We start from the raw sequence: 23,142 nt of genomic DNA, 5'->3' as shown, positions 1-23,142 counted from the left end.
GCAATGGATGCGAAAAAAAACAGCAAAGAGTTCTTTACTTATGTAAACTCTAGAAGGAAGGGGATGAATCAGATTGGTCCATTTGATATCAATGGTCCAACTGTTGATGATCCTACTCGTGTAGCTAACAAACTAAATGAATATTTTGCATTGACATTCACACATGAGGAGTTATTCAGCGAGGGGAATGCCAGAGGTGTATTCAACTCTGGCAGTAAGCTAGAGAATCTTGTAATAACTGAGAGTAAAGTGGAGGAGAAATTGTTGAAGATAAACACAAGAAAGGCACCTGGGGTGGATGGGATCTATCCAGTTATATTAAAGGAGGCAGCAAAGGAAGTACGCAAACCCTTAGCCATAATTATGAGAGCTTCCTTGGACTCAGGGGAAGTACCCATGGACTGGAGATGTGCAAATGTGACCCCAATTCACAAAGGAGGATCAAAGGCTGACACAAGTAATTATAGACCTGTGAATTTAACTTCTGTTCCAGGAAAATTAATGGAGGCACTGGTTAAAGAAGCACTGCAGGATCATCTAGACAAGACTTCAGTTATAGCTCGGACACAGCATGGTTTTGTTAAGGGGAAGTGTCTTGCCTGACTAATTTGATTGGATACTATGATGCAGTCACAAAAGAACTGGATGCAGGGAATAACTTTGATATTATATACTTGGATCTTAGAAAGGCTTTTGATACTGTTGCACATGGAAGACTGCTGCACAAATTGGAGCAGTGTGGCATTGGAGGCAAATTGCTGCTATGGATAAAGGGGTGGTTGAGGGGGAGAAGACACAGAGTGGTAATCAATGGACACTGCTCATCGTGGACTAATGTTATTAGTGGAGTCCCTCAGGGTTCAGTATTGGGTCCTTTGTTCTGTATTTATAAATGATATTGATGATGGCATATCAAGCTTAATGTCCAAGTTTGCAGATGATACGAAGGTTGGCAGGGTTGTCAAGGACACTACTGACACTATGCTGCTGCAACAGGATCTGGAAAGGATGAGCAAATGGGCTGAGAGGTGGCAAATGAAGTTTAACATTGACAAATGTAAAGTACTACATATGGGAAACATCAACCCCAGAGCAACGTATCAACTCTGTGGTACTACACTGACAGTGGTAGAGAATGAAAGGGACCTGGGGGTGGTTGTGCAGGCAGATATGAAGTTCTTTGAGCAGTGCAGACGGGCTGCAAGAGTAGCTCATGGTGTATTGTGAATGATATATAGGAATTTTTCTAGCAGGGATAAGGAGGTGATTATTCCCTTGTATAAGGCAATGGTCAGACCACACCTAGAGTACTGTATACAGGCCTGGAAGCCTCATTTCAAGAAGGATGTAGAGCTGCTGGAACGAGTACAGAGAAGGGCAACAAGATTAGTGAATGGAACAAAGGGGTGCTCTTACGAAGAAAGGCTTAAGTTTTGCGAATTACAGTGTCTGGAGACTAGGCACCTGCGAGGTGATCTAATAGAGGTGTATAAAGCCTTGAATGGTTTGAGCATGCTCAGTGTTGATGGGATTCTGCCTCTTGCTCAGAATAATCACCTGAGAGGGCATAAATTCAAACTGAGGAAAGACAGATGTAGGATAGATGTGTGGAAATTTGCCTTTAGCCAGCGGGCGGTTGGTAGGTGGAACAGACTTCCATCCCTTGTCGTGGATAGCCTAAATAAGTTTAAGGTTCAGCTGGACAGGTATTTCGAACGAACAGAGGGGTGAAGTGGAAGTGTTATTTTTTATTTATTTATTTTACTTTTTTTTTTTTTTTTTTTTTGGCTGATGGTGCATAAGCTTGCTTTCTTGCATCAAATGCCTCTACTAATGCTAATGTCTCTGCATTAAATTTCAATCAAATAAATAGCAAACAGCTAATCTGTTAATTTAACATGGCATATCTGACAACAGTTCTTCAAATGAATTTCAGAGATGCATTTAGTCTAAGCATTATACTTGTTCTTTAATGGACCATGACAACTTAAGAGTATTTTTTTTATTATTATTATGGCCCATCATTTGAAAATTGGGAAAAAAAAAAAAAAAAACAGACATTGCACAATTAAAAAAAATAATTTTTTTTTGGGAGTGGGGGAAAAGAGATATTTAAAGTAATATTGCGGTTTGTGCAATATTAAATATTACTTTAAATTGTTATTAGTAAAATTCAAAATAACATTAAAAGCTCACACATATACTGCCCTACCATTAATATCCGGACAAGAGAATTCTGCGAAGAACTGTGTGCCAAATCATTATCTGTCACTGTCTCAAATCGCACAAACCCTCTGTGAGAGTATTGGGACTAATGTCAGCACTAGTACACTATGAAGGACACTCCATGATTTGGGTTACAATGGTCGTGCAGCTGTTCACAAGTCACTGATCACCTCAACAAATGCTAGACGCCAATTAACATGGTGTAATGAGCATGAATCCTGGACTGTATAGCAGTGGAAAACAGTCCTATGGACAGACGAGTTGAGGTTCGCACTCTACCAGTCAGATGGCCATTCCTGGGTGTGACGAATGCCAGGGGAACAATTCCTGCCTGATAGTATCCTCCCAACAATGAAGTTTGGTGGAGGCAGTGTCATGGTATGGGGCTGCTTTTCATGGTTTGGCTTGGGCCCATTAGTCGTTATGAACAAAACCATCAATGCTGTGCAAACCAGGGCATCCAAGACAATTATGCACTTCCAACATTATGGCAATACTTTGGGAAAGGTCCATACCTGTATCAACAAGACAAGCCATGTCACACTGCTTGAGTCATAACAGATTGATTTGAGGACATGGGTGTGGAAAACTTGGATTGGCCAGCCCAGAGTGGAGTGCTGATCTGAACCCTAACGGGCATCTTTGGGATGTATTGGATCATCAGGTACATGCACATCGAGATTGCCCAAAGAACAAGGCCAAAGTGGTGGCTGCATTAAAGGCAGAGTGAAGGAACATATCATCTGACATTTATAAAAATGCTGGTTGAGAGTATGCCATAAAGATTGAAGGCTGTCGTAAAAGCAAAAGGTTTCAGCAAAAAATATTAAATGACACAATAAAAGCTTTTTTTTTTTTGTCTAAAGGCAGTGTATATTGCTTTTTCTCAAATAAGGTAATTCTTGATTAAATTCATATATCTATAAAATTGGAAAAAGTTTCTTCAATACCTACCCCTCCATCCAAGCTTCCTAAAGCCAATCTATGTCTAGCACGCCTAATTTTTTTTTCAACATCAGATAAAATTCCTTGGCAGAAACGCAAAAACTCTTCTTCAAAAATCTGTTGTTGCTCATGCCAGCCTTTCTCAAAACTGTTTAAAAAAAATAAATACAAAACAAGTAATATACACAAGATGATTCAATAAGTAAAACCTTTGATTTCATCAAATATTAATCTTGCACATGACAAATTATCAAATAATAAACAATAAACAATCTGCAAAGACAAATTGTGACCAGTATATAGTGTGATGTGACTTTTGCAAAAACTATAAAAAAGTTCCACCACAATGCAAGTTAATTTACAACTTGTGTAAGTAATTTGAAGATGGGGACGATATATTCAAGGGAAAAGGGTCCAAGTCACCTTGTACCACCACTAATGCAACATGCAAGAAAGCTTCAGCAAGTCTCCAGAAGTCCACTTACTGATGTATTGAGTTGAACATGCCTTAAACAACAGTGTGACATATTCTTTAAAAGAATTTACTCTTGAGAGTTTACAAGATGCAGTTAGCACAAGCATTAAATACAAATAACAGATACAAGTGATATGAATTGTGCTGACTATCACCAGAAAATGAAACAGCAGCACTGTTTGTTTCCAGTAATGAAGCCACTTTTCACTTGAATGGGGAAGTCAACCATCATAACTAGACAACAGACAGAAAGAGGCAATGAAGCTGACACTTTTTGCTCAATGACTTTGTGATGATTTTCTGATCAGTTACATACAAGATCACTGAGGTGTAGCATTAAATTCCAGCAGACATACCAGCAAGTCTGGAAAGAAGTCAATTATTGAATTGCCACCTGATGTGTGATTCATAGGTTTATATCAAAAGTTGATACAGTCCTTAGGATTTTCAAAGATTCTATGCACCAATAGCACACAATGCCAATTTTCATTTCTATGTTTTCAAACTGTTTACTTCTTTTCACATCACCTTGTCTCTTTTAATTCACATCACGCACACGGTGACACGAATTAAAAATAAGAAAATTAATTTAAAAGAATTTAACGAAAAAAAAGGAAAATCGGTGGGCAGTTGGAAATTTTTTTCGTTAAATTCTTTTAAATTAATTTTTAATTGGGTTAAATTGAGTTTTATTGTGTTAAATTGATTTTTTAAACTATTTTGTTACTCTAATGTAAGTTTTTCGATTTCATTTTAATTTCTGGAGAGTATCGTACCGAAGTGTTCTATGTACTATATTGAGGTAAACTCCTCTTATTATTTTACAAATATTGATATCAACGTAGAATGTATTGAGCATTACAGCTCTGGTTCATACTAATTCATTTTTTAAACTCTTATTGACTATTTCGTTCATTTCCTTTCTCTCTAGGTATAACCTATCGATACACATAATTATGGGGGATTTTTTGAACAGCTTAGTGCTAAAAGGAAGGAAAATCTGTTTGCAATTTTTTTTGTTGAATTCCTTTAAATTAATTCTTATTTTTAATTGCGTTAAACTATTTATTACTCTAATGTAAATTTTTCGATTTTTTCGTTTTAATTTGTGGAGAGTATCTTTTTTTTTTTTTTTTTGTAGTTGTTGGCGCAAAGGCTTCTGTGGCCATAATGCACCTCCCAAGGTTTTTGCAGTACTTTGATCCAAGCCCAAGGCAGGAATTGAACCCGCGACCTTTGGGTTGCCAGGCAGGCACTTTACCCACCCAGCTAGCCCGGTCGCTGGAGAGTATCATACGGAAGTGTTCTACATACTATATTGAGGTAAACTTCTCTTATTATTTTACAAATATATATAATAGGTAGAGCAATTTAGGTATCTGGGGCAGTTATTTGCACAAGACATTTCATGTCTAACTGAGATTCAATCCAGAATTGCAATGGCAAAACTCTTTCAAGAATAAACTGTCCTTGATTACACAGATGTCACAAGAAATTAGGAAGATAATAAAGACATATCTGATCAGTGGCACTATATGCAGCAGAGACATGGATCCTAACAAAGAGAGACAAAAAGACTTGAGGCCTTCAAGATATGATGCTGGTGCAGGAGAGAAAAAATTAAACGGACTGAAAAAGTGTCAAATGTGGAAGTATTAAGAGTGTCCAAGAACAAAGGAAAATTATGTAGAATAAGATCAACTAGACTAAAATGAGTGGGCCATGTGATTCGACATGGTGGTTTGCTTCTGGATGCAATGGAGGGAAAATGCCCTAGGGGTATACTAAAAAAAGACCTTCAGCTGGACATTGCTGGATGCAGCAGGACTTCAAAACTTTGAGGAACTAAAAGGGCACAGGAGAGACAAAGATAGCGACAACTCATCAGAAAAACGGACGGACCAGTCACAAGACTGAATTACCAATGATGATAATGATATAATTATATAATTTGTATTATGAATTGTAATTTTGTTTATAGCTATATTATTGTAATAACTATCATAAAATATTTTTAATAATATATATATATATATATATACATACATATATATACACATATACAATCCTTTTTTTGTAGAAAAATAGGTGCCGGTACTCATTTTTTTACTATCAGGAAAAGTACTGAAAGTTTTTTTTTCCTGATATTGTTACTTTCGAGGTAATGTGAATAATAACAATAAATTTAGTATATTAACACAGTTGATTAAGCATAGATTTATTCAAGTATATAAAAAAAATAAGTAAAATGTGAGTAAAATAAGTAAATAAATCGGTCAACTACTGAGTGCCGGGCACTCGGGATGAAGGGGTCCGTAGGCACAAATGGTCATTAGTGTAGTATCTCAAATTGTGCCTAATGAAAACGTTGTCTATTTGAGTCTTTGCAATTGTTTTGAATGACAAGGGTGGGAGAAGCAACTCTGACTTCTTCCTGGAGAAGCGCGATTCAAGTCTTGGGGAGGGAAAGCTACTGGCAGGTGAGGGCTGTGCAAGACTCCGTGCCGGCTCCTCCCAACCACTGCCGCCTCAACACTGGCTCTCTGAGTACTTCCTTGCCGGGACAACTCCAGCTTTGAAAATTGTTAAAAAATACTTCTCTTCGCAAAATTTATAAATGACCTTTATAGAATTATTAACTAACTATTTAGCAACCTTTTTGTCACCAAAAGGAGAGTTACTTTCACAAAGAAGCGCGCTATCAAAGTGCAATAAAATTTTGTTTTTTTAATTTTAACACAAAGTAAATAACATATTTCAATCGGAATAGTTTTCCCTTGCTAAGCATTGAATAACGCATAGCTAATGTGATTTTAAAATTTTTAGCTCCATTAGCGACGTAAATAAGGAGGGGACACGAAAATTATTCACATTTTCCTGTTTGGTGCCGCCATTTTTAATTTAAAAAATGCTTTAAAATTATATTTTAAACCTAGTTGAGCTCTTTCCAATGGTGTATAATAAGCTATAGGTTGTCGAAAACATTTTTGTCCCCCCACATCATGATGTACAAACCCATCATGGTTTGTACATCATGACCCGTGAGGAAAGTGAACTAAAACAGCATTTTAAATTTTGTTAATTATCAAAAAAATTTCTCATTAAATGTTTTGTTCAGTTAATGTAATTTTAATAAAAATTAAACTTAATAAAATTTTCCAATATTTTCAATTTTACTTTTACATGCAACAAGATATGGAAAAAAGGAACACACTAAAGAAATCTAACTTCGAATTTTTTTTTAATATGGCCCCTGGGGAAAACTTTGGACACCACTGCAGTAGAAGGTGGGCCAGAGCCCATTGGGAATACCCCTTGATCTGCTCACTGTTGACCAGCGCGACTTCTCAGTATGTGGGATAGGTGGTCGGATAAGTTTTACCAGATACCACTAAGTTGTAGAATGCTTTAGCTCTCTTAATTCTCGCAGCAGGACTAATAGCCTAAATTGCCTGAAGGCCAGAAATGCGAACAGTGCATACCGAGTTAATTCTCTCCTAATCCGTTCGCTATATGAAAATTTTCTCGCTCAACGGAAAGTATTTTAATGTAACTTCCAAAGGGAATTTAAAATAATTCGCTATAAAAGGACTTCATTAAACAGAAATGCGACTGAGTAATTAGAATTATAAAAATGATTATACAATTTTATATTGAAAATATCTTAACAATAAACAATGAAAAATGCAAATTTAGTTAAATAATTTTAAGCTTATTTGAATAGCAAATTTAGGGAATATTACAAATTTCAAAGTGCATTACATCTAAATGTCACACGTCGCTGTTAATAAATGCTGGTACACTGTACCGTCCCAAAAAAAAGCACTATATATATATATATATATATATATATATATATATAGAGAGAGAGAGAGAGAGAGAGAGAGAGAGAGAGAGAGAGAGAGAGAGAGAGACTATCATCAGGCATAAAATAGAGTAGGGCTGCCACAAAATAAAATTAATTAATTAGGGGTGCCGTTATTAAAAAAAAAAAAGGTTGAAAATCACTGACCTTATACAAAGGGATAATCACCTGCTTGTCTGTACTAGCAAAATTCCTATATATCATTTACAAAACTCCGTAAACTGCTCTGGCAGCCCATCTGCACTGCTCAGAGAACTTCATATTGGACTGTACAATTATCTCCAAGTACTTTTCGTTCTCCACCTTCCTGAGTGTAGTACCAGTTGGTACGTTTCTCTTCAGTTACTGCTACCCATAAGCAGTACTTCGCATTTGTCAATGTTAAACTTCAGTTGCCACTTCTGAACTCATCTGCCTAACTTTTCTAGATCCTGTTGCAGTAGAATACAGTAACAACCATGCCAATCTTTGTATCATCTGCAAACTTGGACATTAAGCCTGATATACCTTCATCATCGACATCACTGATAAATACACAAACAACAATGGGCCCAGCACTGAACGCTGGGGAGTCCACCAATAACATTAGTCCTTAATGCCATACCACTCCAATTTGTACAGCAGTCTTCCATGTGCAACAGTACCAAAAACTTTCCTGAAATCCAAGTATATGATATCAAAATTATTTTTGGCATCCAGTTCCTTTGTGACCACATCATAATATCCAATCAAATTGGTGAGACAAGACTTCCCCTTAACAAACCCATGCTGTGTCTGAACTATTGCTGCTGTCTTGTCTAGGTGATCCTGTATCACCTCTTTAACCAGTGACTCCATTACTTTACCCGAAACAGAAGTTAAACTAACAGGTCTATAATTATTCGTGTCACCCTTTAAACCCCCTTTGTGAATTGGGGATACATTTACACATCTCCAGTCCATGGGGGCCTCCCCTGAATCTAAGGATGCTTGCATAATTATGGCAAAGGGTTTGCTTACTTCCCTCATTGCCTCCTTCAATATAACTGGATAGATTCATTCAGACCCAGTTGCCTTTTTTATGTTTAACTTCAACAATTTCTCCTCCATTTTGCTCTCCATTATTAAAAAATCATTTAGCTACCTGTTAGAATCCTACCTAAAAATCATTTAGTAAACTTCTGGCATTCCCCTCCTTGAATAACTCCTCATGGGTAAATGTAGATGCAAAATACTCTTCAGTTTGATGCTATCTGAGCAAGTGCATCAACAGTCGGACCACCAACATCAAGGAGACCAATCTGATTCCCCTTCCTTCTAGAGTTTACATAAAGAAGTCGTTGTTGTTTACCTTTACATCCTTTGCCAAGGATTTCTCGTAATCGGCCTTTGCTTGCCTAACCTCCTTTGTGACTTGATTACAGACTAGCTTACATCTGCCATAAGCTTCTGTATCACCTAATAATTTGTATGCATCTTATGCATTTTTCTTCTCTGCAACAAGTCTCATTAGTTCATCTGACGTCCATTTAGGTCAAAATTTTGAACAGTATTTCTTAGTTGGTATGAAAACCCTAGTAGCTTCCAAAATTAATTCCTTGAAGGCTTCCCATTTAGAATTCACTGTTTTTAAGATCATCAGTTGATCCCACTCTATAGAATTTAAAAAAACTGTCTGAGACCACTGTAGTCACCTTTACAAAAACAAAAACCATTCCCTTTACCCTTGATGGTAGTTGCATCTTTAAGTAAATTCCACATCAGTACACTGTGATCACTTTCATCTAGTGGTTCCTTTATCTGCCAAATTCTTAATGCATGAATAATCACTGCTGATAATCAGATCAAAAGTATTACTCCCTCTGGTTGCCCCTCGACATGTTGCTGTAGAAAACAATCCTCCAATAAATCCACAAAAGTCTTGCTAATGAGCGAGTCACCATCCTACAAGTTCCAGTCAATATCTGGAAAGTTAAAACCTCCCATTACAAGATATTCTGATTTACTGGCTCACTATTTCTCTGCACAATTGTTCGTTGTACTCGCAGTCATTAGGCCTATAACACACTCCTACTCTGCCATATTTTTAGATAAAACCATGCACACCATCAAGCATGTCTCATATTGTGGAGTTACACTTCATAACCAGGTTGTCACTATTGCAACAACAGGGTACCTCCCCACCCATCGATGAGTAAGCTAACAAGCTTCGAAACGGTGCTGTCTGGGTGGTGGCATCCACTGAGAATAATTAACAGTCTTCTCCACTGGTGAAGGGTTACTTATTCAAAGCAGTGCAATACCTTGGCAACTTGTTGTGAAGGTATTCACAATATGAGATATAATTAAATGATGCATGCATACTACTTGGGTGGTAGAAATGATGGAAGTGCATTACCCATACATAAACAACCTCTTCATACTCTTAGACATTTAGTCAAGAAATATTTTTAGAATATGAGATACAATTAAAACAATGCTAATTATCTACTTCAGCAGTTCACTACAAACAAAACACTGTGCAATGGCACTAATCTGTTCACTAGTAAATCTTACGTGTATTCTCCTGCTTTATGCAGTATGATAACATGCATAAATTATGTATAAGAAAAGGAAAGATGGTTGTACTACTGATTTGGGATTTGCTTTCAGCCAACAGGTAGTTGACTATTGGAACAAACTTCTCTGATGTTGTAGAGGTGGGCAGTTTGAATAAATTCAAAGAATTTGACAAAGTGTTACAGGGGATATATAAAAACAAAAACAAAACAAAAAAAAAAACACGATATATGAAGTATTTTATTTATTTAGTATTAGTAGTGACAGATGATGCAAAATAAATATCTCAGGGGTGGGCAACCCGCAGCCTTCTAAGATCTTATGTGCATCACACAAACATGAAATAAAATCATTAAATAATCCTACTACTTTTAAACTAATATTTTTTAAAATTAAATATTCAAAACTTTTTAATAATAAAAAGTGTTTTTTTTTTTTCACAATATAGAAACATTATTCAGATAATTAAAAAAGGAAAATACAAATTTTTTGATCTAAAAAGTAAAATACATGTTTAACTTTTTCTATTTATTTAAAAATTGTTTATATGTACCACAAATGATAAAAAACGAAAGCTATTTAATAAAAGAAAAATTCTAATCCTCTGTTAAGTTTGTTAAAATAAAAAAATATTTTAACAGAGTTAATAATTTGACGAAAATAGTTTTTTTTTTTTTTTTTTTTAATTTAAATTGTGACATTGTGATTTTTTATCTGTTGCTTTCATGCATATTTGTAACTGAATATTTTGACAACCGTATGTATTCTTGTCTTAAATTTTGTAATCCTGTAATTTCTTATGTTTGATTTCACAATTTCTTAACCTTTAGATTGTCCATCATGTCCAAAAAAGTTAAAAGGAAGTTGAATGAAGAAAACAGAACATTTAAAGAAGATTGGGAGATGCAGTATTTTCTTATTTCTGTGAAAGACAAAATGGTTTGTTTGATATGTAATACAGCACTAACAACATTAAAAAAATACAATGCAAATCAACATTATCTATCTTACAAGGACCATAAATATGTAAAATTAGGAGAAGCTCAAAAATCTGCACTTCAAAAAATGAAGAAAGAAAAACAGCACCAGGAAAAGGCTTTTGGTGCTTTTATTAAGCAAGGAACTTCTGCAACTGATGTTACATACAAATTTTTTTTTTTTTTTGGAGCATTAGCAACTAAGGCCATATTGCTCCAGGGATATGCAGTGGTCATTCCCTGACCTTTCCGCATCCTCCGTATTTGGTGGGCACGGGCTCGAACCCCGGTCTAATCAAGAAGCGTGTGCTATGCACTGCTGCTCCTGCCCACCTGGCTACTGAGGCACCTTACATACAAAATAGTGCATGTACTTGGAAAAAAAAGGCAAACCATTTAGTGACATTGAAATGATAAAAGAATGTATTGTTGAAGCAGTAGGATGTTTGGATCCAGAAAAAGTTGACAAATACAAACAATTAACTCTCTCAAGAAAAACTATAAATATAATAGACAATATGAATTAGCTCAGAATGTAGGAGAACAACTTCAGGTAATAATTCACTCTAAAGATGTATATTTTTCAATAGCGTTAGATGAAACCACTGATAGAAATGACTCTGCTCAAATATTATATTTTATTCGTGTTATAACTGAAGATTTTCATTGTTACAAGGAACTACTGGCTTTGGGTAGGCTCATTGGAAGGACTTGTGGAATTGATATTTTTAACAACTTTAAAGAAATGTGTCTTGAGAGAGGACTAAACCTTGGTAACCTGGTGAGTGTATGCACAGACGGTGCACCTTCTATGAGAGGAAAGCGAGAAATATTCGTTTTATTGTTAAAAAAGAAAAGCCCAATTTAGAAAAGTTAATTTCATTCCACTGTATATTACACCAACAAAACCTTTGTGCTCAATCCTCCACATTGAGCAATACTTTGGACTAAATTATTGCAATTGTTAACTTTATTCGAGTAAATGCTTTAAGACATTGCCAATTTCGAAGTATGCTTATATTGGATGATGAGACATATAATGTCGACTTGCCATATTATTGTAAAGTGCGCTGGTTATCAAAAGGACAAATTTTAGTAAAAGTTTTGGCTTTGCGAGAACAAATTTAAAAATTTTACGAGGAATAACAAGAATGTGATTTATTAGATGAAGAATTTTGTAGAAATGCTGTGTTTTTGTGTGATATTATGGAAAAGCAAAATGAATTAAATGTTTATTTGCAGGGAAAAACAAGACATATGATATGTGGAAAAACAAATTTAGGTATTTCGAAAAAAATTAATTTTTTACAAAACTCTTTTCTCTAAATCAGAAATATCTAGGGACCATTTCCCTCATTAAAAAATTATGTTAAAGGAGCAGAAATATGTTGTATGTGATACTTTCAAAGACTACATAACCGTATTGGACATGATAATTGAAGAATGCAATGATAGATTTTCTGATTTCGATATCCTGACGGCACCCACGGAACTACAGATGAAATTAATTGAATTAGGAAAAGATAATATGATAGACTTTTTTTGATACAAAAGAAGATCCTATTGAAATATGGAAAAATGCAGTTGAATACCCACGTTTACGTCAACATGCTCATCGACTGCTGTCTTGCTTTGCAACTACACATTGTTGCGAATCAACTTTTTCATACCTTACACAAATTAAGTCATTTAAAGACTCAGATATCTGATTATTCATTTAGAAGACCAACTCAAGTTGCGTACAACTAAGATGGAGCCTAATACCCAGTTGTTATCTAAAAAAACAAACCCAAAAATCTCATTAGTTAATTATCAAAAAAGATGTTTTGGCTGAAGCCAATGCATTCTGATGAGTTTAGCTCATTAAAAATGTGCAATCGAAGTGGTTTCAGCCAAGACATCTTTTTTGGTAAACAATTCAACCACCAACTCATTAGTTAACTCATTAAATTATTTTTTACAATAGTACAGTTTTTCCTAATTATTCTTGTATAATACACAGAGAGAGAGAGAGAGAGAATGTTAAATAATTGTTATAAATTTTTATTTGAATAACAATTTAGAAAATAATTTATTATCTTTATAATTATATATTTTTAAATTTTGTGTTCATATAAAATGTAGGTGGATGTATTATAATGAGAATATTGTAAATATGTATGTTTTATTGAAATTTATTTGCCTTTTCTATAGTTATATGTAATAAAATTTAACACTGATAATTAAGTATGTTTTACTTTGTAAGTAGTGGTTCGAAGGATCGGTGCGGCCTTTCCACTATTCCGAAAATGAATATGGCCTTTTATTCAAAAAAGGTTGTCCACCCCTGTACTTCTTAATGATGTCCACATGTCCACTTCCACCTACAGTTTGCAAAGCATCACTTGCTTTTTCTGAGAGAATCTCAATTACAGGTTGCTTCCACTACTACTCAGAATCTGAATTTCCCTAATCATTCACTCCATGTTCTGTTTCATTTCGAAAATATCTTCTCTGGCTTAAAATCTGTCTATCCCACTTAGACAAATTCATTTATTGTGTCTATCATTATCCCAACTACTTTTTTTCCCCCTTCTTTCTCCAACCTAAACTTCTTAACAATGATGTAATTTTCCTTGATGATTTTAACATTCACAACTCCAGTGGGCTTCAGTTTCCTAGTTGCATGAACCTAGCTAGTCAAGATCCGAGGCTTCTGCCATTACTAATTACCTCTTTTAACTTGTTCATTTATCTACCAGAATAGTCTAACCACACTGCCAATGCTCTTGATCTGTTCCTCACAAACCACCCTTCAAAGTGCACATTCAGCATTAATGTTCATCTAGGCACCACAGATCACAATTTGTATGATGTCCATTCTCCAATGAGAGAAAGGTTGCCCCCCCCATATGGCCATTCAAAGTCTTGTTTTGTTTAGCATTACACTCTTGATTTTTTTCTCACAAACAACCCTACCCAACCCAAAGTGAAGCCTTTCTCTCATGAACATTCTCACCCTCATGTTGTCTGGCATTACAAGAATGCAAATTAGGATGATCTGTAAGATTTCTATTTTTTCTTTTCCTTGGTTGGAATGTTTTAAATGTTCTGATACCAATGTTTGCTCAGATTGCGCCAGTAATATTAATTTAGTAAAGATAAATACCTTAAATTCTGTCATTTATCTAAACCTTGGTTTTCCAATAAATGTGCTAAGGCTCTTCAAGACAAGAATTGCACATCACAATTGGCTTGGATCCAAATCTCCAGTTTCATTTTCTGCTTACACTAAAGCTCATAACAGTTATTAATAAACAGAGACATTCAGGTATTCTGAATAGGCCAAGAATAGAAAACTTGCTTCTTGCTCAATGATATTCAGGTATTCTGATCTCTTGTCAAAGCCATTTCCACAACTTTTGTTTACCTGTACTCCTGCCTCTGTTAAAACCCTGATGGTTTATTGCCTCCCCAGCTAAAGGAAAAGCCAACTTACTAACATTCTACTTTTCTTGTAACTCCTGCATTGACAATCTTGGTAAATCACATCTTATCATTCCCAGTACATGGCACTCGATGCCCCTTGTGGTCTTCCATCAAAAGGATTTTGAACAACCTTAGTGCCAAGAAAGTTCAAGGTCCTGATGGCATTTCTCTCTGTTTCTGAACTGTTCCTGTTCTGTGTCAGCTTTTTATACTTTCTTATTCCACTTGTTTTTCCTTCTGCTTGGAAATTTGCTCATATGCCAGTCCTTAAAAAGAATGACAAATCCCTCCCATCTAATCATCAACCTATTGCACTTACCGCTACACTTTTTCAAAGTAATGAAGAAATACAACTGCCCATTCTTAAATTATCTTGAAACTTTCCATCTGATTAATAATCACTAATATGGATTCCATTCAGTGCCAATAAACTGCTTGTATGTGACTATTTTTTGCAACTGGGTATCCAGTTTCTCTCTGACCACTCACTACAAGCTCTATCTTCTAACTTCTCTGCTAATGCTGGAGTTCCACTGACTGGAAATCATCCATAATGGGACACTGCATTCTACCTTCCAATTTGTGAAACTTTTCCTGCACTAACAGCTTCAGCCTCTTGAATTTCCTTCACAAAGTCCTTAAATGCCAAACTCCAGGTAATTCTTCAGGGGAACAAAATTTGAGTCACTTCAATCCCTCTTCTAACACTTGGCCCTGTATTACTTCTTGGGAGAAAAAAAAGCCCAATGCTTAGTTTCAATGATAATCAGATTTCTAAAAAAGATCAGTCACATATCTCTATAAGAATTATCACGACTAACTGACTGACTCTTTCTCGGCATAAGCACATCACAAATACTGCTTCCTCTGTATTGAAAAACCAGGCACTCACTTATCTTTCTTCTAAACAACTACTCACTCTGTATGCATCCAATAAATTTCCTACCACGCAATATTATTACTGCATCTAGGGAAGTTCCCCCCAAACAAACCTCTCAAGCTTACAGGCTTCAGAAGGGGGCAATCAGATTAATTAATGACCTGTCTCTCATAGTCTCTCCACTCCTTGTCTCACAGAGGTTAAATTTCTGCTGCATGCCTTTTCTATAGATATTTCTAAGAGCACTGCTCTTCTAAACTGGCATCTAATTCTCTTTCTCTCTTCCATACCAGTCTGAACATGTGAATACATGTGTCAGCATGTATTCACTCTAACCCCAAACTCAGAGAATAAACTTTTCTCATCCTCATTTATCCCTCTACTTCTCGAACAGCTATCCTTTTTATGTGTTTTCCAAAAGTTACAATCTAAGAGAAATTTAAATTAATGCCAACAAATATCTTCTGTCTTCTCAACCTGCAACCAAGAGGCAGTACCTAAGGTTCTAATACTTTTTCACGTTTGGGTTTTTATAATGTAATACAGCAGGCCCTCATTATAATGCGGTTCGCTTTATGCTGATTCGCTATAACGCTGTTCACATATTATAAACCAGCATCTGACTATAACACTGTCGTAAATCACTATAACGCTCTTTTACCAGTGTACAGATTGCAGTTTTGGCATATTTAACAAAAACATTTCACTATCTGATGGAGTTGATAGCTTGAAAATGAATAGCAAAACAGCATTAAAACGTTTCTCATGCCAACTTGAGAAATATTCCCACACTCAGCGAAAATTTTCTCACACACTAATTTAATTACAGTACAGTGACTAGTTACGCAGTTCCGAGATCAACATTTTAAAAAATGATCAAGTACATTGCTTATAATATTTGCATTACATGCATTTATCCAAATGTCTAGTCATCACTCAGTGCAGTATTAGACATCATGCGTAACAAACAGTTTACTCGAACATTGAATCATAATTAATGCAAACAATGCATTTACATTTTCGAAAAGTTAATAATGGCAGATAAGAATGAAAAAGCAACAACATCTGGACGCAGTATGACGATTACAAATGTAAGAAAAAGACTGAATTTGAAAATTAAATTAGACGTTTTGAAGCGAATCGATTCAGGTCAACGACAAGCGAATGTGTGCCATAATTTAGGACTGGCAGGTTTAACTGTAAGAACAATTATAAAAATAAAGAATTAATTTTAGCAGCAGGAAAGACAGTTGTTCCACTGCAAGCAACTAGGGCTAGGCTGGCTATTAGGATTGAAATAGAGAGACTTAACAATATCCAATGCAGAATTCAGTTAAGTTAAATATTATATAAACAAAAAAAAAAAAAAAAAAAAAGAGAGAGAGAGAGAGATTATGATGATCTGAAGAAAACTCACCTAAAAAAAGAAAAATGCGGAACCATTTAAAACTAGTAAGGGCTAATTGAATAGATTTAAAATCCAGGGAGAAGCTGCAAGTGCAGATCACAGAGCCGAAACTTTCAAAAAAGAACTTGTTAAAATTATTGATGATGATTATTGATTATTCATGAATTATTGAATTATCAAATTATTGATTAAAATTATTGTGTGTTATACTTCTAAAGTTTTTAACATAGATGAAGCAGGACTTTTTTGGAAACGAATGCCTAAAAGTTTCATATTGAAAGAAGAAAAAAACATGCCAGGTTTCAAAGCAGCAAAGGATTGGTTGACTTTATTGTTGGGTGGTAAACACTGCAGGGAATTTTAAATTAAAACCCCTTTTAGTTTACCAGGAAGAGGGCCAAAATACAACCCAAAATCGACACATTTTTCATGATTAAATTCATCAATTAAATTAAATCAATTTAGATCAATTAAATTTGTGATTTTATTTGGAATTTTAAGTTTAATAAGTAAGTAGTTAACACAATTATGTAGTAGGTACTGCAGAATATTTTATATGTACAAATATTTGATATTATAATATTTTGACCAACATTTGTGCATCTTTTCACTACCATTATCCTATTGCACCGACTGCAACCCACATATACATATTATACCCTATGGGAATGCGGCGCTCACTTAGCACAGATTCACTTAGCACTCTGTTTTTCCGGAAGAATTATCAGCGTTAAGTGGGAGTCACCTGTATATTTTTCTAGAAAAAAGCACAGATTCAGCGGGTACAAAAATTGAAATAACATACACCCGGATTTTAGAAAGCGAATTTATAAATGCAGAAAAATATTATTATTATAATTACTAGGGCTTTGCCCCCTGCTTGCTGCTCTCGCTTTTTTTGATAAAATAAAATACTTACAGAAGCTTTAGACACCGTGTATATCTCTTCCTCAGCTATGAATACATAAGTATGTTACATATGGAAATCAAGAATGGTCCACGTGGTCATGTTAGATAAACAAAGCACGTGCACAAGGTTTATCTAGGCATGACCACGCTTAAACAGAAGCTTGTTTTACCACAGTAAAACAAGCTACTGTACATATTACCAAGTAACCCACATCCCTCTTCTCCCATTGGCTGAATAAATATCACTAGGAGGAAAATTATTTTAATATATACAAAGATATTTAGTAGTGGCATATGATGCAAGAAGGTAACCTCAAAAAGTGCCAAAAAAAACTCCCACATCAATTGGCCATCCCCTTTATTAATTAGTCTAGTTCTTCCTTGAATTTATTCAAACTACCCACTTCAACAACAGATGGAAGTTTGTTTCAAAAATGAGCACCTGATGGCTGAATGCACACCTCTGCATAGATGTCCTGCAACAATCTTTCCTCAATTTGAATTTATGCATCCTCATGTGTAGTCTCGTTTTGGAAGTAATTACTTTCATGTTTATATTTTATGAGTACAACTTTTTTTTTGTTTTTTTAATTTTTTTCAGTATTAATTTTTTAAATAATGTGTAAAAACACCTTTTATTAAATATTTAAATTTTTATATTAAAAATTACATATTATAAGAACATTAAGAAAATAAGAAATATTGGCACAGAGCAAGCAATATTTTAAAAAAAAAAAAAAACTGTTTCCAGAAACAAAAAACAAAGTTGGCCACCTGTCAGTTCCACATGACTGTTTTTATAACAACTGGTTAAAAATGGAAGTTTATCCTAACTATAAAAGTTAACTTTGGCTCTGTTTAAATTAAAAATAATTACTAAAAGCTATCAACACAAGTATAAAGTTACTAAAATACATACTCCTTTTTTAGTCTGTCATCATGGATTTTATTACAAGGACCCAAATCTGCTCTGGTATTGATAAACAGCTGATGTGGACAAAATTGAACAAGATAGTGTTTGCATACCTAAACAAATAAAATATTAGAATAAGTTTTTCATATACTTAAATAATATATAATATAAAGTGTTTATGCACTAATTCTTCAGGACAACATTCTTAATTCCAAATATGCTAGGACTTATTAACCACAGGGGCTCACATCTGGTATTGGTTTGGCACACCCAGGGTCCTCTCCCAGAGTAACACAATTTTTTTTTGGCTGGTGCAGCATAAGCCTCAGACTTCCTTGCACCATATGGCTGCTAATAATAATAACTCTCAATAATATCATTCCACCTTGCTAACTGTGGGGGGGGGGGGGAAGAGAAAGCCTGAAAACCTACTGTGGCCGATAAAAATCCCTGAACTACACAGAAATTTCCTGAAGTAATCCAGAAAGTAATTTATTCTCTCATGCCCTCAAAGACTTCTATTTAGATACTATCCAATCTGGTTCAGTAACAGTATTAGAATGACCAAATGAGAGAAGGAAGAACTTTTTCTGTCTGCCAAAAAAATAAATTTTCCTAATCACATTTCATGCTTTCAAATATGAAACCACCCAATTCTGCCCTGAATACTAACTTCAAACTTTCTGCCTTAAACACTTTGGAAAGGGATTCCAGGGATTTAAATATACTTCCCAAAGATAAACATGAGATACAGCCAGGCTTATCACCCCAATTTATTAACTGGCTTACTTATAAAATTTAAACCTACCACCAGTCAGTGATTTCAATGTTTTGGTTAGAATTTAATTTTAGTCAAATTCTGTATTTGTATTAAGTTTAAATGTGTCTGCTAACTACTGACACAAACTATTGAGCAATTATTGTTGTATAAACAACAGTTTTCATAACAATAAATAAAAAAATTGTTTGCACAACAACTCAAATTTTTTTGAACAAATTTCCTGAAACTGATGGAAACCAGGAACCAGCCCTTTGTTATTCCCTAGGATTTTATATTTACACCCTTGGTTCTTGTCTCTCTTACCAGTGAGAATGTACTTCCTTCAATCATTTTACTTATCCTTTCAGGATCTTACACATCCCCCCCACCACCCCCCAAAGCTTTACAGCTCTTCGTAGGAACACAATTAGTGATCCTCACCAATCTAGCCACCCTTCTTTGCATCATCTCCAAAAGTTCTTTTTTTAGTGCAGCCTCCAGACATCAAAAATACAATACTCCAAATGCAATCTCACCATTCTTATAAAGAGGAATATTGTCCCTCTCCATACTTGCAAAGGGCCAATAAATCACCACATGCCCTCCTCTGACCAACTGTTTGCAATGTGTGGTCTTCATGTCTATATTGTAACTCATCTTTTTTTCTTTCTTTTTTTTTTTTTTTGCCTTTAATCGCCTTTAATTCCTTCCTTCTCCACACTTTGCAATAGTAGAGAGGTGGAAGAATTTCTGTTCCACAGAAGCAAAACATATCATTTAGTAGAGTTAAACCTTAGCTGCTACTTTTTTAGATCAGTCCCTGGCATAGCTTGATTCTGGCCATTAACTACCTACAACTTTGAATTATCAACAAACTCAAAGCTTCTCTTGTACTTCAATGTTATTAATGAAGATTACATTAGAAATAACAGGAGAGATACAAGTTCCCGCAACTTTAAAGGACTCCACCTACCACACTAGTTCATTCTAAACTGCCCTTCAGCAAGTCCCTGATCTACCTAAGGATCTTTTCTGTATTCCCAATTTGCACTAGTTCATTACAATTTCTCATGGAGGACTATCAAAACTTTTACTGCAGTTTAGGTATAGAATGCCAAACTTGTTTTGTGCATTCAATTGTTTTATGACTGTGTCACAGTAGTCAATCAGATTAGTCAGGCAAACCCCCCTCTCCCAATCACAAAATGATACTGATCCCATTAGGGTTCCATTGTAATCAGGTCCTGCATATGTTCTCAACCACAGATACCATGTTCTTAATATTGCCCACAGAAGCCAAATTCGTTCACAGTTCGATTAAACCTCTTAGGTTCACCCTTAGGAAAGGGGAACTGAATGAAGAAACAGTTCTTCTCCAGTCTTTTCCTGGTGTTTAATCTAATGATGATCTCCTTTATATTACTAACAGTTTTATACAAACACATGCCACTTTCTCAGTATAACTGGACATACACTGCTTTACCATTAATATCTGGACACACCTCTGTTAATAATCGGTCACATCTTAACCAAATACCCCAGTGTCAGAAAAAACTATAAATATGCTTGTAAGCCTTTGAGTAGACAATAACATGATTGTGAATGCAAGATGTTGTGCTTATGGAGTTAACAGATTTCTTCCAGTGCAAAGGAGCGATAATAGGGTGCCAAATAAGTAATCAGTCTGTAAATGAAATTTTGGTGGTACTAAGGATCTCTAGGTCAATGCCTGGGTACATATGATGTGCAAATAAAAGCAGAATGTTGTTGAAACTAAGTTACGAAACAAACTGAAAAGCTCCAAAGTTGACAGAACGAAACAGCCCTGCAAAGAATTGTCTGCTCAGAATGAGATCAATAATGTTATTATTGAACAGAGGTCCTCAGTGAGACTAGTGGGGGTACATGTCAGTGTACAGGATGCTGCATGATATAGGTTATCATGGTCATGCAGCCCTCCACAAGCCACTCCAACTAATGTCAGATGCCATCTAGCTTGGTGTAAAGGCCACCATTCTTGGACTATAGATCAATACAGTACCCTGAATAGGACAGCACACAGATTTTTTTTTTTGCAGGTCAATTGGACTCATTTCCCACCCAACACAAGACATACATACATTTACTAATATATCTGCATACATACTAACACACGCATGACATTCTCTCTCTCTCTCTCTCACACACACAATTACATTTAGACCTAGTTGTGCACATATATTCACACTCGTGCATCCATTTATATTTTGTATACACAGGATAATAATAATAATAAACAGATAACAAATAGTTAGATATTAAAAAATATTAATTATTATAGATACATAGCTTATATTTATACTTGGAAAGGGTTACAAAGAAAAATGTTATAAATAATAACGATGATAAGCTCTTGATTGCATCCAACAGCATGGACGTGACTGAGAGCTGCAAAACAAGCATAGACTACCATACATACTGTCATCCATAAAGGACAAATCCCCAAGCGGGACTGTTAGTAACCTACAGTCAGGATTTAGGCATGGTCTTTATGGGCTGCAGCCCAGGGCCCCGTTCAATCAAAGGGCCTCCCCTTCGCGGTCAAAAAAATAAAAATAATTTAAATTAAAAAATTTAAGAAAAATAAATTATACAAAATTTTTTCGTACCTAGATAAAGTTTAAATCGTCGGCTTGTAACACTATTGGATTTGAATAAAATATCAATGTTTTAAATGACAGTAAATAAGCCTCTGTCAGTAGTCGGTAAAATCAAAATATACTTTGTCATTTGCCAATTATGCAAATAATGTGACAATGGAATGGGGAGTGCAAGTCTAGCTCCTCTAAAGCGTGTTAGCATAGCGTAGCTCTCACCGTTTGAGATTATGTATAGTACAGTAGGTAATCCGTAGCCGAGTGGTCAGGAGCGGGAGTGCAGTAGCACATGCTCTTTGAGTAGACCAGGGTTCATGCCCCTGACTGCTGAATACGATCGATCTGCCAACCCGCACTGGACCAGTGTGGCAGATTATGGTCCATTTTCCCTCAGCATGAATTGTTGAGGAGGCTTCCATCCTGCAGTAGGTTGATAATGGCTGCAATTTACTTTTTTATAGTACAATATAGTTGAATATTAAATAGTCATTCGTTCGGTGAAGTGTACTGTTCAGGTGCTTCGTTTCTTCACTGGTAAGTATTGGCAAAGTTTACTAAATACATATAAGCTAAATCACTCTCCGGAAATCTTTTGTCGGCATGTAAATGCAATTGTTTTTTGCATTTCCTCGAAATGAGCCATAATAAAAATAACTGGACACAGTTTATTTGAAGTAAGCAGTAGGCACTAGTAAGCGGCGTAAGCTATAAGCTTACCCTGCTTATTAGCTATTTTTTTTACTTGACAATGACAACTAACCTAATATGGTGGTGGATTGTTTTTTTAGGTTTTTTTTTTTTTATTTCTTTTCAAATTAAATAAATATCTAAAAAAATATCTGGTAGAAAATATAAAAGTGGAGCTGAAAAACGAAAAATACAATTAAACAGAGAAAAAGAAAGAAGTAAATGTGCCAAAATTTCAAATTTTTTTGTATTGGAAAATAAAAATGAGAATTTAAACGATACAGGTGCAGTAATAAGCAAAAGAGAGAATAACTTAACCGAAGAGAAACAGAAAAAACAACAAAATGTATATAACAATAACGAAGAATTACTAGACCTAGAATCACAACCGAGAACCTCTAAAAACAATGTTGACGGACATTCAGTACCAGACAAAAATACACAAGACCTAGACG

The 23,142-nt window shown here is 35.1% G+C and overlaps 1 protein-coding gene across 4 annotated transcripts in view; it reads right to left on the bottom strand.

Moving 5' to 3' along the window:
• The window catches only part of LOC150076716 (luc7-like protein 3), a 192,071-nt gene that overhangs the window by 136,874 nt on the left and 32,055 nt on the right, over positions 1-23,142 (bottom strand). For all 4 annotated transcript variants that reach the window (XM_090386953.1, XM_090386956.1, XM_090386954.1 and 1 more), the window contains exons 2-3: positions 18,611-18,717; positions 3,181-3,319 (exon numbers count right to left, since the gene is read on the bottom strand). In XM_090386953.1, the coding sequence (XP_090243079.1) occupies positions 3,181-3,319; positions 18,611-18,717 (246 nt within the window). The remainder of the gene's footprint in view (positions 1-3,180; positions 3,320-18,610; positions 18,718-23,142) is intronic.

Source organism: Mastigoproctus giganteus, chromosome 12, assembly GCF_048544385.1.
Source record: "Mastigoproctus giganteus isolate SK-2022 chromosome 12, ASM4854438v1, whole genome shotgun sequence".
NCBI lineage: Eukaryota > Metazoa > Arthropoda > Arachnida > Uropygi > Thelyphonidae > Mastigoproctus > Mastigoproctus giganteus.
Note: the sequence above shows the minus strand (reverse complement) of the source record. Positions and strands in the feature narration are given on the sequence as shown.